The 12,840-nt window shown below is 58.1% G+C and overlaps 2 protein-coding genes across 8 annotated transcripts in view; one reads left to right on the top strand and one right to left on the bottom strand.

Annotated features, from left to right (window-relative positions):
- SGSM3 (small G protein signaling modulator 3) overlaps positions 1 to 12,047 on the top strand; it is a 45,553-nt gene extending 33,506 nt beyond the window's left edge. For 2 of the 4 annotated variants that reach the window (XM_058568311.1, XM_058568312.1), the window contains exons 5-22: positions 1,307 to 1,515; positions 1,604 to 1,711; positions 2,324 to 2,467; positions 2,728 to 2,923; positions 3,303 to 3,448; positions 3,777 to 4,001; positions 4,405 to 4,459; positions 4,670 to 4,797; positions 4,960 to 5,115; positions 5,385 to 5,439; positions 5,657 to 5,706; positions 5,898 to 6,050; positions 6,197 to 6,267; positions 6,395 to 6,443; positions 6,522 to 6,607; positions 7,284 to 7,406; positions 7,524 to 7,588; positions 11,651 to 12,047. In XM_058568311.1, coding sequence (XP_058424294.1) covers positions 1,307 to 1,515; positions 1,604 to 1,711; positions 2,324 to 2,467; positions 2,728 to 2,923; positions 3,303 to 3,448; positions 3,777 to 4,001; positions 4,405 to 4,459; positions 4,670 to 4,797; positions 4,960 to 5,115; positions 5,385 to 5,439; positions 5,657 to 5,706; positions 5,898 to 6,050; positions 6,197 to 6,267; positions 6,395 to 6,443; positions 6,522 to 6,607; positions 7,284 to 7,406; positions 7,524 to 7,588; positions 11,651 to 11,850 — 2,219 coding nt within the window. In that variant the 3' untranslated portion in view covers positions 11,851 to 12,047. Of the gene's footprint in view, positions 1 to 1,306; positions 1,516 to 1,603; positions 1,712 to 2,323; positions 2,468 to 2,727; positions 2,924 to 3,302; positions 3,449 to 3,776; positions 4,002 to 4,404; positions 4,460 to 4,669; positions 4,798 to 4,959; positions 5,116 to 5,384; positions 5,440 to 5,656; positions 5,707 to 5,897; positions 6,051 to 6,196; positions 6,268 to 6,394; positions 6,444 to 6,521; positions 6,608 to 7,283; positions 7,407 to 7,523; positions 7,589 to 7,790; positions 8,144 to 11,650 lie in introns of those variants that run through there. The other 2 variants (XM_058568314.1, XM_058568313.1) reach the window with 2 other exon arrangements.
- The window catches only part of MRTFA (myocardin related transcription factor A), a 161,787-nt gene continuing 157,460 nt past the window's right edge, over positions 8,514 to 12,840 (bottom strand). For all 4 annotated transcript variants that reach the window (XM_058568307.1, XM_058568308.1, XM_058568309.1 and 1 more), the window contains one exon: positions 8,514 to 10,059. In XM_058568307.1, the coding sequence (XP_058424290.1) occupies positions 9,545 to 10,059 (515 nt within the window). In that variant the 3' untranslated portion in view covers positions 8,514 to 9,544. The remainder of the gene's footprint in view (positions 10,060 to 12,840) is intronic.

The raw sequence follows: 12,840 nt of genomic DNA, 5'->3' as shown, positions 1-12,840 counted from the left end.
ATGTTTGCAGTTCTGAGAGAAATTTCCCTTGTTCTCTAGTTTGCAGACAGACATTTGGAAGTTAAAAGCTGGGCCTGAGAGGAACACAGGGAGCTTTCCAGTGTGATGGAAATATTCTCTATCTTGATGAGGACGATGTTTAGACATTTGTTTATTGATGCTCACCAAAGTGTACACTTAAAATTGGTGCATTTTACTGTATGTAAATTCATTAAAGGAGAAGTTTTAGAAAGCTGAGGCTGAGGGCGTGGCTTTAGGATGAGTAATGACGAGGCCACCTGTGGGGCTAATAGCACCAAGATTGCCCGGTGGTCACAAGAGCCTTGTTGGCGTTCGCTGGAGCATTTCAGGAGGCCGACTGTGGGTTGTCCACTGTCCACTGCTGCCTCCCCAGTGCCTGGAACAAAACCAAAGGTGGTCAAACAAACAAATATATATGCTGGGGGCAAGAAGAGCTATGGAAAAATTCGGGGGCTAGAGAAGAGAGTGGTGGATTGTATATAAGGTAGTGAAGGAAGCTTCTAGGGGGAGACATCTGAACAGAAACTGGGAGGAACTGAAGCAGTGAGCGGAGCAGGGAAGGGGAATAGTAAGTGCAGAGGCCCTGAGTGGGAGCGGATTTGGTGGGGAAGAGTGGAGTGGAGGGAGCGAGGGAGTAGTGGGAGATGAGGACAGGGAAGAGGGGGCCGGGAGGAGGTGGGTCACGAGCCTTGTAAGGCCTTTGGCTTTGCATCTGAGGCAAGCAGGTGGCACTAGAGGGCTCCGAGCAGAATGACATGATCTGACTGGGTCTGAGAAGGGCCCTCCTGACTGCTGTGTGGAGAACAGCCTGTGGGAGGCAGGGGTGGAAACAGACCAGGGGGAAGGCTGTTGGGGTGATCCAGAGGAAGGATGACGGCTTGGACTGGGGCATAGTCGGAGGTGGTAAGAGTGGCGGGATTCTGCCCATGCTCTGAAGGCAAAGCTAACAACATTTGCCGATGGATCGAACATGGGGTCTAAGCAGAGGAGGAGCGAGAGATGGTTCTGAGGTTTAAGCCTGAGCGTCTGGAGAGTGGAGGTGGGTTTATGGATCTGAGAGAGACTGCAGCAGGGGCAGGTTTGGGGGAGGAAGTGAAGAGTTCGGGTTTGCTCATTGGGATGCCTGTGGGACGTGCAGCTGGAGCCACAGGAAGCTGTTGGAAATGTGGCTCTGGATTTTGGTGGCGAGATCTGGGCCCTCAACTTCGGAGAACATAATAGTGAGGAGTTGTTTCCTTCCTCCTGTGCTCACCACTGCGGCCCTGGGCTCACTCTCTCCTGGCAGGTGGTGCTGACCCCAGTTCCAGCAAGCTGCCAGGTGTCTCTCTGATGGAGGACCCTCCCCAGAGGCTGCGGTGGCAGGCCCACCTGGAGTTCACCCATAATCATGACGTGGGGGATCTCACCTGGGACAAGATTACTGTCTCCCTACCCCGCTCTGAGAAGCTTCGCTCCCTGGTGCTCGCTGGCATCCCACACAGCATGAGGCCACAGGTGAGGTGGCCAGAGGGACCTGTAGAGGGCCAAAAGGGTTCAGGTGTCCCGTGAAAGACTGAGTGCTCATGCAGGCCCCTCCCCTCAGCTGTGGATGCGGCTCTCCGGGGCCCTGCAGAAGAAGAGGAATTCTGAGCTGTCCTACCGCGAGATTGTGAAGAACAGCTCCAACGATGAGACCATTGCTGCCAAACAGGTGAGGCCAGAGCAGTACAGGGAGCCCTTCAGGAAGCGCTTTCTGGCCAGAAACTGTGTGTGGGCCTGTAGGAGGGCAGTGGTCTCCAGGGGGTTACAAGAATCGCCCTTGGCAGGAGTGGCGTGGGAGAGCGCAGCAGCCGTGTGGCAGCACTGGGCAGTCCTTTCACCCACAAACGTGTGCCTGGACAAGCTTGCTCCCTCCTGGGTCCTGTGTAGGCAGCAGGGAGAATTGTCAAAAAGGCCACCAAACTTGGGGGCACATTAGGGTCACCTGGAGATTTTAAATACAGATTTCCAGGCCTTGTTTCAGAGATTCTCATTCTGGCTTGAGGCCCAGGAATCTGTCATTTTATTTTTATAAGTTCTCCGGTGAGTGTGGTGGAATCAGCTACATACTAGCTGAGCTCTACTCCTGAAGGGTGGAGGGTAACTTTAACCTGGAGCACTAAGGAATCCCGATTCCTGGGTGAGAAGCCTGCCTGGGGTTTGCCCCACACGGGGGTCTCCCAGCCTCCCTCATGGGGTCTCAGGTGTCAGAAGTGTGGAAGGTGTGGGCCCGCAGTCCTGCAGCTGCGTCTCACAGGGTCTTCCTATGGGTGTGCTCTGACAGATTGAGAAGGACCTGCTCCGCACCATGCCCAGCAACGCCTGCTTCGCCAACCTGAGTAGCATCGGGGTGCCGCGCCTGCGCAGGGTTCTCCGAGCACTGGCCTGGCTCTACCCAGAGATTGGCTACTGCCAGGGCACGGGCATGGTGAGCACAGCCCGGAAAGGGGAGGGGGTGTCCCCAAGGGTGTTCTCCAGGCCCCCAGTGGTGAACAATCTCACCATCCAGGCAGTAGGATGAGAGGTGGGGAAGGAGGCGGGAGTCCCCAAGGAGGCCAGGGCTTCCAAATATGGCAGCTCCAACCCCAAGGAAGGCATGTGGTCTATGATGGGACCCCCAGAGGGGGTGCCTCTTCTAATTCGCATGGAGACCTAGGTCGAGGACCCTTGTCCCCCTGCCCTGGCCAGGTGGCCGCCTGCCTCCTGCTGTTCCTGGAGGAGGAGGACGCCTTCTGGATGATGTGCGCCATCATCGAGGACCTGCTCCCTGCCTCCTACTTCAGCACCACCCTCCTGGGCGTCCAGACTGACCAGCGGGTTCTGCGCCACCTCATCGTCCAGTACCTGCCTCGTTTGGACAAGCTGCTCCAGGAGCATGACATTGGTAAGGGCCGGCACCCATCCCCTTCTCTAGGGTCAAGGGGTCCTGAGACTCTGGCTCAGATACTGCAGATCTGCGGCCTCCAGACACAGCCAGCAGAGGACGGGGCAGCTGGTTATCTTGGAAGGAAGAAGGAGCTCATCTGACGATGGCTGAGCCGTGGACCCAGCACCCTCAGTCTTTGCTGCTCCCCTGTTCTCAGCTGTTCCCTGACGCCCTGTCTCCTCTCCCTGGGGAGCAGGCAAGGCCTCTTGCTGCTTTTGGGGAGCTACCCTCCACCTCCTCCCTGGCTTGTGTGCCTGGGGGACACCCCCTTCTCCCAGGCTGTCCCATGCCGGCTGTCCCTGGTCCCAGCCACAGGGGCTGCGGTCTGTGTCCACAGAGCTGTCCCTGATCACGCTGCACTGGTTCCTCACGGCCTTCGCCAGCGTCGTGCACATCAGGCTGCTGCTGCGCCTCTGGGACCTGTTCTTCTACGAGGGCTCCCTGGTGCTGTTCCAGACCACGCTGGGCATGCTGCGCCTCAAGGTGCTGCTGCAGCCCCCTGTCCTACCTGGGGCAACACCACCCAGCTTCCCAGCTGAAGAATAGGAGCCCCATGTGCTAGACGCAGCTGCCCTGGTGCCCCTCCTCTGGGGGACACAGTGGGGTTCAGGCTTCAGCATCGTGTGGCCTGAACACGGGCCCCTCCTGAGAGGTCCCTGCTGGGCGGTCTCCTGGGGCCAGGGACTCTTTGTGCTCTGCTTGATCGTCCAGGGAGGTCACACATGCCTGAGGACGGTGATTGGGGTCAGCTCGCAGCCTGGTGCCTGGCAGTGACACCCCCTCTCCCGACTCCTTCTCTTGTGTGGCCCAGGAGGAGGAGCTGATCCAGTCCGAGAACTCAGCCTCCATCTTCAACACGCTCTCAGACATACCATCTCAGATTGAGGATGCAGAGGTGCTGCTGGGGGAAGCCATGCGGCTAGCCGGCTCCCTCACCGACGTGGCCGTGGAGACCCAGCGCCGCAAGCACCTGGCCTACCTCATCGCAGACCAGGGCCCGCTCCTAGGGACGAGCACCACCACCAGCCTCTCTCAGGTGGGCCCGTGAGGGAGGCGGCCCCACCTCACCCACAGCAGGGTTGGGAGGGAGCCCATGGCAGGGCTATGGGGAGCCCACCCCCCTTCCCTGCTCTGCTGGCCCTGCCCCAGCTCAGCACCCGGGGCCCAGCATGGCCCAGTCAGACCACAGCTGTGGAGTGACTTGCCGCCTCGGCCTTCCTGCCTCTCTGCTGTGACTGGCCTGGTTTTAGTGTAGGACAGACCCAGCTTTGAACTGACAATACATTTCTGACTCTCAGAGCCACCTCAGAGGCCTTTTCAGATGAGGCAGCATGAGCGTGATGCTGGCCCCGAGCTGGCACATGGAAGGGCTCTGTTTGCTTCCTCCTCTGCTCGGCTGGGTGCCCGGGGGTGCCACTGACCCCTCTCCCTGCCTGCAGGTTGTTCGGCGCAGGACCCAGCGGAGGAAGTCTGGCATCACCTCGCTGCTCTTCGGTGAGAGCCAGGCACTGGGCTGGGCTCAGCAGCTCCTTCCCCACCCGCCGAGTCCAGGCTTACTGCACTCACCACCACGGCGGGGTGCAGCATGGGGGGTGCAGACCAGTGCACGTCCGTCCTCATACCTGGTGTGGACTCGGAGCTTCCTCAGAGTTGGGAAAGGGGTGGACAGGGGCCATGGCTGCCATAACACTCTGGGCCTCCCAGGGGAGGACGACCTGGAGGCACTCAAGGCCAAGAACATCAAGCAAACGGAACTGATGGCCGACCTCCGGGAAGCCATCCTGCGCGTGGCACGCCATTTCCAGTGCACAGACCCCAAAAACTGTAGTGTGGTGAGTCACGGGCTCCCAGGCCTGTGCGCAATGGCTCGGTTTGGGGCCTCTCCTTCCCCAGCCCTGTCCTGAGGTGCCAAGGCCCTGGTGAGGAGGTGGCGCGGGCCAGGGGGTCCTGGGCTGAGGTGCCTTCCCTTCGGTGGGCCTTTGTGCCACTGGCAGGAGCTGACCCCAGACTACAGCATGGAGAGCCACCAGCGAGACCACGAGAACTATGTGGCGTGCTCACGCAGGCACCGGCGCCGGGCTAAGGCCCTGCTGGACTTCGAGCGACACGACGACGACGAGCTGGGCTTCCGCAAGAATGACATCATCGTGGTGCGTGGGGTGAGGCTCAGGGTCCCGCAGCACCACCGCTCGGGCCCAGGACGCGGGCACTCAGCGGCAGGGGAGCCTGGGAGCTGAGAGCAGGTGCTGTTTGCCCTGCCACCTGCTGGCCCTGTGGCTGTGGGCGGGTTACCCCACCCCACCCAAGCCTTTTCCCTGCCGAGAGCTCCCGTTGGCCTGGCTGGGGACGAAAGGATGGTGTGTGAGGCACTGGGCCTGGACCACCAAAGCTTTGCTTCCTGCTCTTTTCCCCTGTGCAGATCATTTCTCAGAAGGATGAGCACTGCTGGGTGGGGGAGCTGAATGGCCTGAGAGGTGAGGCCTCCCTCTAGTCTCGAGCTGGGGGAGGGGAAGGGGGGCTCGGCAGTGAAGCCCAACGCCCTTTACTGCACCCGTCCCCTTGTCCTCTGGCGTCAGCAGGAATGGGGCTTGCTCAGAGAGCCTGCCCTCACACAGCGTGTCCTTAGCCCCTTCGGGGAAGTGTCAGGACACCGGGATGTCCACTTCTCACAGGGCCCTCCTTCTTCCACAGGCTGGTTTCCAGCCAAGTTTGTGGAAGTCCTGGATGAACGGAGCAAAGAGGTAAGAGGGTGCACAAGGCAGGGCGGTCCCTGGTTGCTGCTGCCACCTAGACCCCTGTGAGGCCTGCCCGCTCCTAGCCAGGGCCTGGGTCCCAAGCATGCTGGCTGCGGCAGTGACTAGGAGGATGGGGAGAGGGTGGCTGGCTGCAGGTGTGGGGCTGGGGCCTTTCATACCCCCTCCCCCACTATCAGTACTCCATCGCTGGGGACGACACCGTGACGGAGGGGGTCACAGACCTCGTTCGAGGGACCCTCTGCCCGGCCCTCAAGGCCCTGTTTGAACATGGACTGAAGAAGCCGTCCCTGCTTGGGGGCGCCTGCCACCCCTGGTTGTTTATCGAGGAGGTGAGTCAGTGGCTGGACTCATGTCCCCCGTGGTCCTCTGGAGCTGGTACAGGAGCTCATGGGGTGGTGATGTGCACTCAGTTGGACCCTGTGGCTTTGACCTGGTACCTACCCCATTGTCCTTGACACTCACCTTTGCCCCCCAGGCAGCCGGCCGGGAGGTTGAGAGAGACTTTGACTCGGTGTACTCACGCCTGGTGCTGTGTAAGACGTACAGGTAACCAGGTCCCAGCCCCGCCGCCCAGCGTCCTCCTGGCAGGGTCTCCTGGCAGCCCCAGTGTGGGAGAGGGAGTGGCCAGGCCTGGCACACCAGGGCAGCGCTGTCAGCTCTGGTCTCCCCTCAGGTTGGATGAAGATGGCAAAGTCCTGACCCCAGAGGAGCTGCTTTACCGGGTAAGTGGGGCAGTGGGTGGGGCAGGCCTCCTGGGTTGGCAGCCGGGGGTACCTGAGTGACAGCTGTGCCCCTCCCAGGCTGTGCAGTCTGTGAATGTGACCCATGACGCTGCGCACGCACAAATGGATGTCAAGCTCCGCTCCCTCATCTGCGTGGGGCTCAAGTGAGTGTCTGTGCCTGCTGTGGGCCCGTGACAGTCCACAGTCGGACAAGTGGCAGCCTGGGCTGTGGCCCTGGGGGAGAGTGGGGTGCCTGTGAGCTGGATAGACAGAGAAGGCAGCAAGGGTGACTCTCAAAGGACTTCCTCCGGTGCAGGACCAGCCATTGCTCTGTGGCCAGGGGAGGGCTCTCGGGGTCTCCTGAAGCACAGATTTTAGCAAGATGACCGCTGAAGGGGCTCACCAGAAATGAGGCTCCACAGCAGCTGAGGGAGGGGCGCCTGCCTGAGGGGAACTTGGGCATTTGTGAGGCTCAGATCTGGGCCAGGGTAAATGTGATGTTTCTGGATTTGCCACCTGGCGGAGTGGTTTGCAGAGGGCCGAGAGCTCTTTGCAGAGGAAAGAGCTGTGACAGGACTGGGGAGTGGGGGCCAGGGGACAGTGGGCCCCTGAGCGTGGCTCCCAGTGTGGAGGAGCAGAGCGAGGCCACTCTGCAAGAGCTGGCTGAGAGTGAAGGAGGTGGGGTCACCTGGGGAGGCCACAAAGTGGAGGAAAAGGGGCTGAGGGTGGGGCTGGAGGAGCCCCAGAGTCGGGGCACCCAGTCCAGCATGGGGGGGCAGAGCCCGCCCATGGTCCCCAGACAATCCTGCGGACAGCCCACTCTTCCCCACCTGTCCCCAGCGAGCAGGTCCTGCACCTGTGGCTGGAGGTGCTCTGCTCCAGCCTGCCGACCGTGGAGAAGTGGTACCAGCCCTGGTCCTTCCTGCGCAGCCCCGGCTGGGTCCAGATCAAGTGTGAGCTCCGGTGAGGACCCTGTCACCGGTGCTGGGCTTCTGGAGCCCTGACCCAGTGGCTGGGGTTGGGGCAGGGGCAGGCAGAGCCTCCTGAGGGTGACTGACGGCCTACTCCCCTCCCCTCCAGCGTCCTCTGTTGCTTCGCCTTCAGCCTCTCCCAGGACTGGGAACTTCCTGCGAAGAGAGAGGTGGGTGATTGGGGGTGGTCCTTGGCCCTACAGCCTGCCTCCTCCACAGGGGGCTGGGTTGGGTAGGCCAGCTGTCTGTGCTGGCAGATCACCCCAAACACTTCCTGGATGGCTGAGGCAGGGTCCCATGGAGACCCTGAGTGCTGGCCTCGCCTGCAGAACCATTCTGCCCCTGCCACCTTTGGGTTCCTTGCTTTGTGCCCCAGCACCCCTGCCCTGTGGCCTGTGACAGTGAGGGCCTGTCCTGTGTGCAGGAGGAGAAGCAGCCCCTGAAGGAGGGTGTTCAGGACATGCTGGTGAAGCACCACCTTTTCAGCTGGGACATAGATGGGTGACGCTCTTCCTCCAGCGGCCCTGTCATGCCCAGGCTTCCCCCAACCCGTCGGCTCCAGAGCAGCCCCTTCCTCAGGCAAGGAGACAACAGCACGGCCCTGGCCAGTCTTGGGATGGGGTGGCCCAGGCCCACCCCAAGCTGTGGGGTCAAGTGAAGGAGACACTCTGGCGCTCTGGCCAGGTGCCATGGTTGGGAGATCAGGGACGCCACCCTGGGCGCCCAGAGCGTTGCACCTGGGGGAGGACTCTGCCCTGCCAGGGTCTTCACGGAGGCCCCGGGCCCCAATGTCACTGGTTGTACTGACCAAAAATCTCGTGAGGTGGGAGCCACCTCTCTTCTGTTAGTTTTTGCTCAGGAAGGGGATGGGGGTGGCTAAAGGCTCCTTGGCCTCTTTGGTCTGTAAATAAATCGTGTCTTTGAGAAAGCACCTCCTGTTTTCTGTCCAGTCAGGGCTGTAGAACTGTACAGCCAAGGTTCTGCAATTCCTGGAATGGTCTGGAGCGCACAGCCAGGGGAGGTGGGGGTCAGCGTCAGGGTGTGGCCCCTACGTGCTAGAATGCCTCCGACGCCTGCTTTACCACCCACCTCTTCAGTGGATTCAACAAGCTGGACTAATAAGTCAGTGTTTTTGTTTTTATTTTAAAAAGTTCACACAGCTTCCCCACCTCTCTCCCAGCACTGGTTGGTTTCGGTGACTCCATCCCTAATCCTCTATGAATGACAGTAACAGGCCAGAAGGGAGGCCAGGCCCAGGGCAGGAGGAGGCCAAAGCTTGAGGGCCACCTCCATCCCACCAGAGAGCCAACATCCCTGCTGCCCCAGGGCCTTGGTGGCTGTAGTGAGGCAGTGGGACGGAATGTGGGCAGGGGGCCAGGAAGCACCTCTGCCCTCGTGGCACTGATAAGAAGCAGGACAGATGGCACAGGCTGTGATGGGGTGTCTACATGTCAAACACACGTGATGGGTGGGGCCAGGGTAAGCGGCAGCTGGCCCCAGGAACGGTGGTCTCCAGGCCCTTCTATACGTGCACAGTAGGATGGGAGGGAGCCGCGTCCACTTCCCACCCCCAAAAATATACGTATATATGTATGGCGATATATAATATAGAAGTATATACACCTGTACAGAAAATATCTCCACCAACCACTAAAGGGTTACACTACTCAAGACAGTAAAATGGCAGGAAGCCAGGGACCCTGGGGTTAGCATAATGGGGAATGGGGAATGGGGAGGTGGAGGCCCAGCTAGTTTCTTCCCTCACAGGGAAGGGGGAAGGAAGGAGATTTGCCTCCTCGCCTCAGCCCTGGACCTCACCCGCCTGAGCAAACTGCAGCCAGACACTGCACCTCTGACCTCACAAAAGGAGGTCAAGTAGAATGCCCCTGGCCTCTCCAGGCCTCCAAAACCCCGGGATGGCCCAGAGCTGCTGCTTGGCAACGCCTCTCCTCCGTGAGCCTGAGCCAGGTGTAGGGACGCCCTCCCAGGCAGAGGAAGGCAAGGCCCGTGATTGTCAGGACTCACGACCATGCACAGAGGCTGGGGCAGGCAGGAGAGCTGAGATCCCTCGAGTTCCTGAAGCTCCCCAACTTCCCAGCCCCGCCCATCCCCGGCTCTGCAGCCTGAGAGCTACAAGCAGGAATCCCAGTGTAGCTGCAGGTCGTGGCCATCAAGGAAGTCCGTGGAGAAGAGGCTGGGGGCTGTGGTGCTGAGCGGAGCCAGGCTGAGCACGGGACCACCTGACGACAGCTCCAACCAGTCCATGCTGTCCAGGTGGCCGTCAGCCAGGTCCAGGCCCACGCTGCTGGGCTCAGGGGCAAAGTGCAATTCCGAGGTGTCCATGGGTGATGGGGGGTGGTCCAGGATGGCAGAGCTGCTCAGCATCTGGCTGTGGAGGTCATCAATGAGAGAGAGGGACTCTGGCCCCTCATGCCCACTGGTCAGCAGGGGCAGCCCCGTGCTGCTTTCCAGGAAGTCCTCCAGGCGCCCAGGGAGGGCAGGTGAGGCCGATGGAGGTGGGGCAGCCTGGGGGAGCTCGACAGAGGGTGGAGACTGTGTGGCTAGGGGTGACCCGCAGGCTGCTGTCGAGGGGGACTTCTCTTTCCCTGGCAGGGATGGTGGCTCCTTAAAATCTGCTGAAATCTCTGCCAATCAAGAAAATGAACAGATATCAGAAACCAGGCCTGAAAAGGACCTGAAGTTGGACCCTACCTTACACCCTGTACAAATATTAACTCAAAATGGGCCAAAGATCCAAATTTAGGAGCTAAAACTACAGAACTCAAAGAAGAAAACGAGTATATCTTTATGACATTGGATTTGGTAATGATTCGTGGTTATGACACCAAAAACACAGGCAACAAAAGAAAAAATAAATGGGACTACATAAAAATTTACAAGTTTGGTGCATCAAAGGACACTATCAAAGGAGTGAAAAAGACCACCCACAGAATGGGAGAAAATATTTGCAAATCATGTATCTGATAAGTGATTCATATCCAGAATAAAGAACTTGTACAACTCAACAACAAAACCCAACTGAAAAATAGGCAAAGGACAAAAATAGACATTTCTCCATTAGAGGATATACAAATGGCCTATAAGCACATGAAAAAATGCTCCACGTCATTAGTGATCAGGGAAATGTAAATCAAAACCACAGTGAGATACCACTTCACACCCACTAGGATGGCTATCATAAAAAAATTTGAAAATAACAAGTGTTGGTGAGGATGTGGAGAAATTGGAGCCCTTGTGCATTGCTGGTATGAATGAAAATGGAGCAGCTACTGTGGAAAAGAGTTTTGTGGTTCCTCAAAAAGGTAAACATAAAATTACCATATGATCCATTAATTCCACTTCTGGGTATACACCCAAAAGAAGTGAAAGCAGAGACTCAAACAGATGCTTGTACACCAGTGTTCATACAGCATTACTCACAACAGCCAAAAGGTGGAAACAAGCCAAGTGTCCATCAGTGGATGAATGGATCAATGTTATATATCCATACAGTGGAATACTATTCAGCCATAAAAAGGAAGGAAATTCTGACACATGCTACAAAATGAATGAACCTTGAGGGCACTGTGCTAAGTGAAATAAGTCAGAAACAAAAGGGCAAAGACTGTATGATTGCACTTATATGAGGCACCTAGAACACTCAAATTCATAGAGACAGAAAGCAGAAGAGAGGTTACCAGGCACTAGGGGGAGGGAGGAATGGGGAGTTAGTGTGTAATGGATAATGAGTGTCAGTATAAGATGATGAAAAAGTTGAAATGGGTAGTTGACGGTTGCACACCACTGTGAATGTACTTAATACCACTGAATTGTACACTTAAAAATAGTTAGAATGGAAAATTTTATGTATATTTTACCACAATAAAAAACACTATGCAGAAGCCAGGCTTGCTTCCTGACCCTTGAAGTCCTGTCCTCCCTCCTGCTCTCCTCCTGTCCCAGCTGAACACGCTGCTCTCACCAGACGACCAGCTCCCTCCAAGTCACGGCCTGTCATCCTGCCCAACTGTCACCACCGGGGACACTGCTGGCCCCACTCGCCCTGTTCACATGCCCTCTTCTCCTGGCATCCCTGCCACCGCTCTGGCCACTTCTCAGTGTCCTTTTGGGGGCAGGCAGCACCCCCCAGCTCCCCTTCCCTGCCATCTCTTCAATGCTAGAGCCTGAGGCCTGCTCCCTCTCTGCTTCTCATACCGTCTCTCTCTTGCCAGGCAGCCTCACCTCTCCCAGTTTCAGCTCCTGTCTGGACACTGGGAACTCCTGAAGCTCACGCCCAGGCCTCTCTCCCGAGCTCCAGACCAGTCTCTCCACCTGCCCCTGAGCACCCCCAGCCCAGCAGCCTCAGTCCGCCTGCACTTGTTAGAAATGCACCTGAAGCCCCACCGCAGACCCTGGAATCCGAGAAGTCTCCCTAAGATCAAAATCGGTAACCTCAAGAGTAACATCTGCTATTGAACTCTTTTTTTTTTTTTTGAGGTAAAATTCACCATTTGAAAGTGCACAATTCCACGGCTGAGCTCTCACTTTACCTGTACCGTCTCACTTAACCGTCTCCCTACTGACACGATTAAAGCCCTCGGAAGAGAACTTCCATACACTCTGCCTTCCTGCCCGCTGTCCCCCTTGAAGCCGAGCCCTCCCTGCCCTGCGCCCTCCCCACACTCAGGGATTCCCCCCCCCCCACCTACCAGGCCCCACATTACATGCTGCTCTTTGCTCCCCTTTGCAGGAAACCCTCTGCAGAGAGCTGTCCAGACTTGCTATACCCCAACCCTACCCGGCCCTTCTTCAACCCGCTTCAAGCAGGCACAGGCCCACAGTCCTGCCGCAGCACCCCGGCTGGGTCACCCATGGCCACCACAATGCTAAATCCCCTTCTTCCCTGACCACCCACCGGCAGCCCTGGGCTTCAGGACTTCACTCTTCCACCCTCTGCTCAGCCGTATCTGCTCGAGCCCCCGGCCTCCACCTCGTCCTCCTCTGCTCACCCAACCTCATGGCTCTGAATGCCAATCTAGACGCCAGCAACTCCCTAATTCCTGCCTTCAGCCCTGACCTCGCCTGGGCTGTCCTGGTACATATCTAAGCCTGACGGAGGCTGCCCCAATGTGTCCCTCACGTGCCCCGCCAGAGCTCCCCAGGCAATCATGCCGCTGCGTCCTGGTAAGTCAGGCTGAAACCCTCGGCGTCATTTGGCTGCCCTCTTCTCCTTTCACCACATGCCTGATCTGTAAGTAAATCAAACGGGTTCTCCCTCCAAAATATACCCAGCTCCAGCCCTTCTCCACATCCCTGCTCCCTTCCAGGCCAGCGCACCTGGCCCCTCGCCTGGATCACTACAGTTGCGTCTCTGCTCCCACCCTTCCAGCTGGCCGATCCTCCACTCAATGCTGTGCGACGGCTTC

The sequence above is a fragment of the Diceros bicornis genome, chromosome 25, assembly GCF_020826845.1.
Source record: "Diceros bicornis minor isolate mBicDic1 chromosome 25, mDicBic1.mat.cur, whole genome shotgun sequence".
NCBI classification, from domain to species: Eukaryota; Metazoa; Chordata; class Mammalia; order Perissodactyla; family Rhinocerotidae; genus Diceros; species Diceros bicornis.
This window is presented reverse-complemented; position numbering and strand designations above follow the sequence as displayed.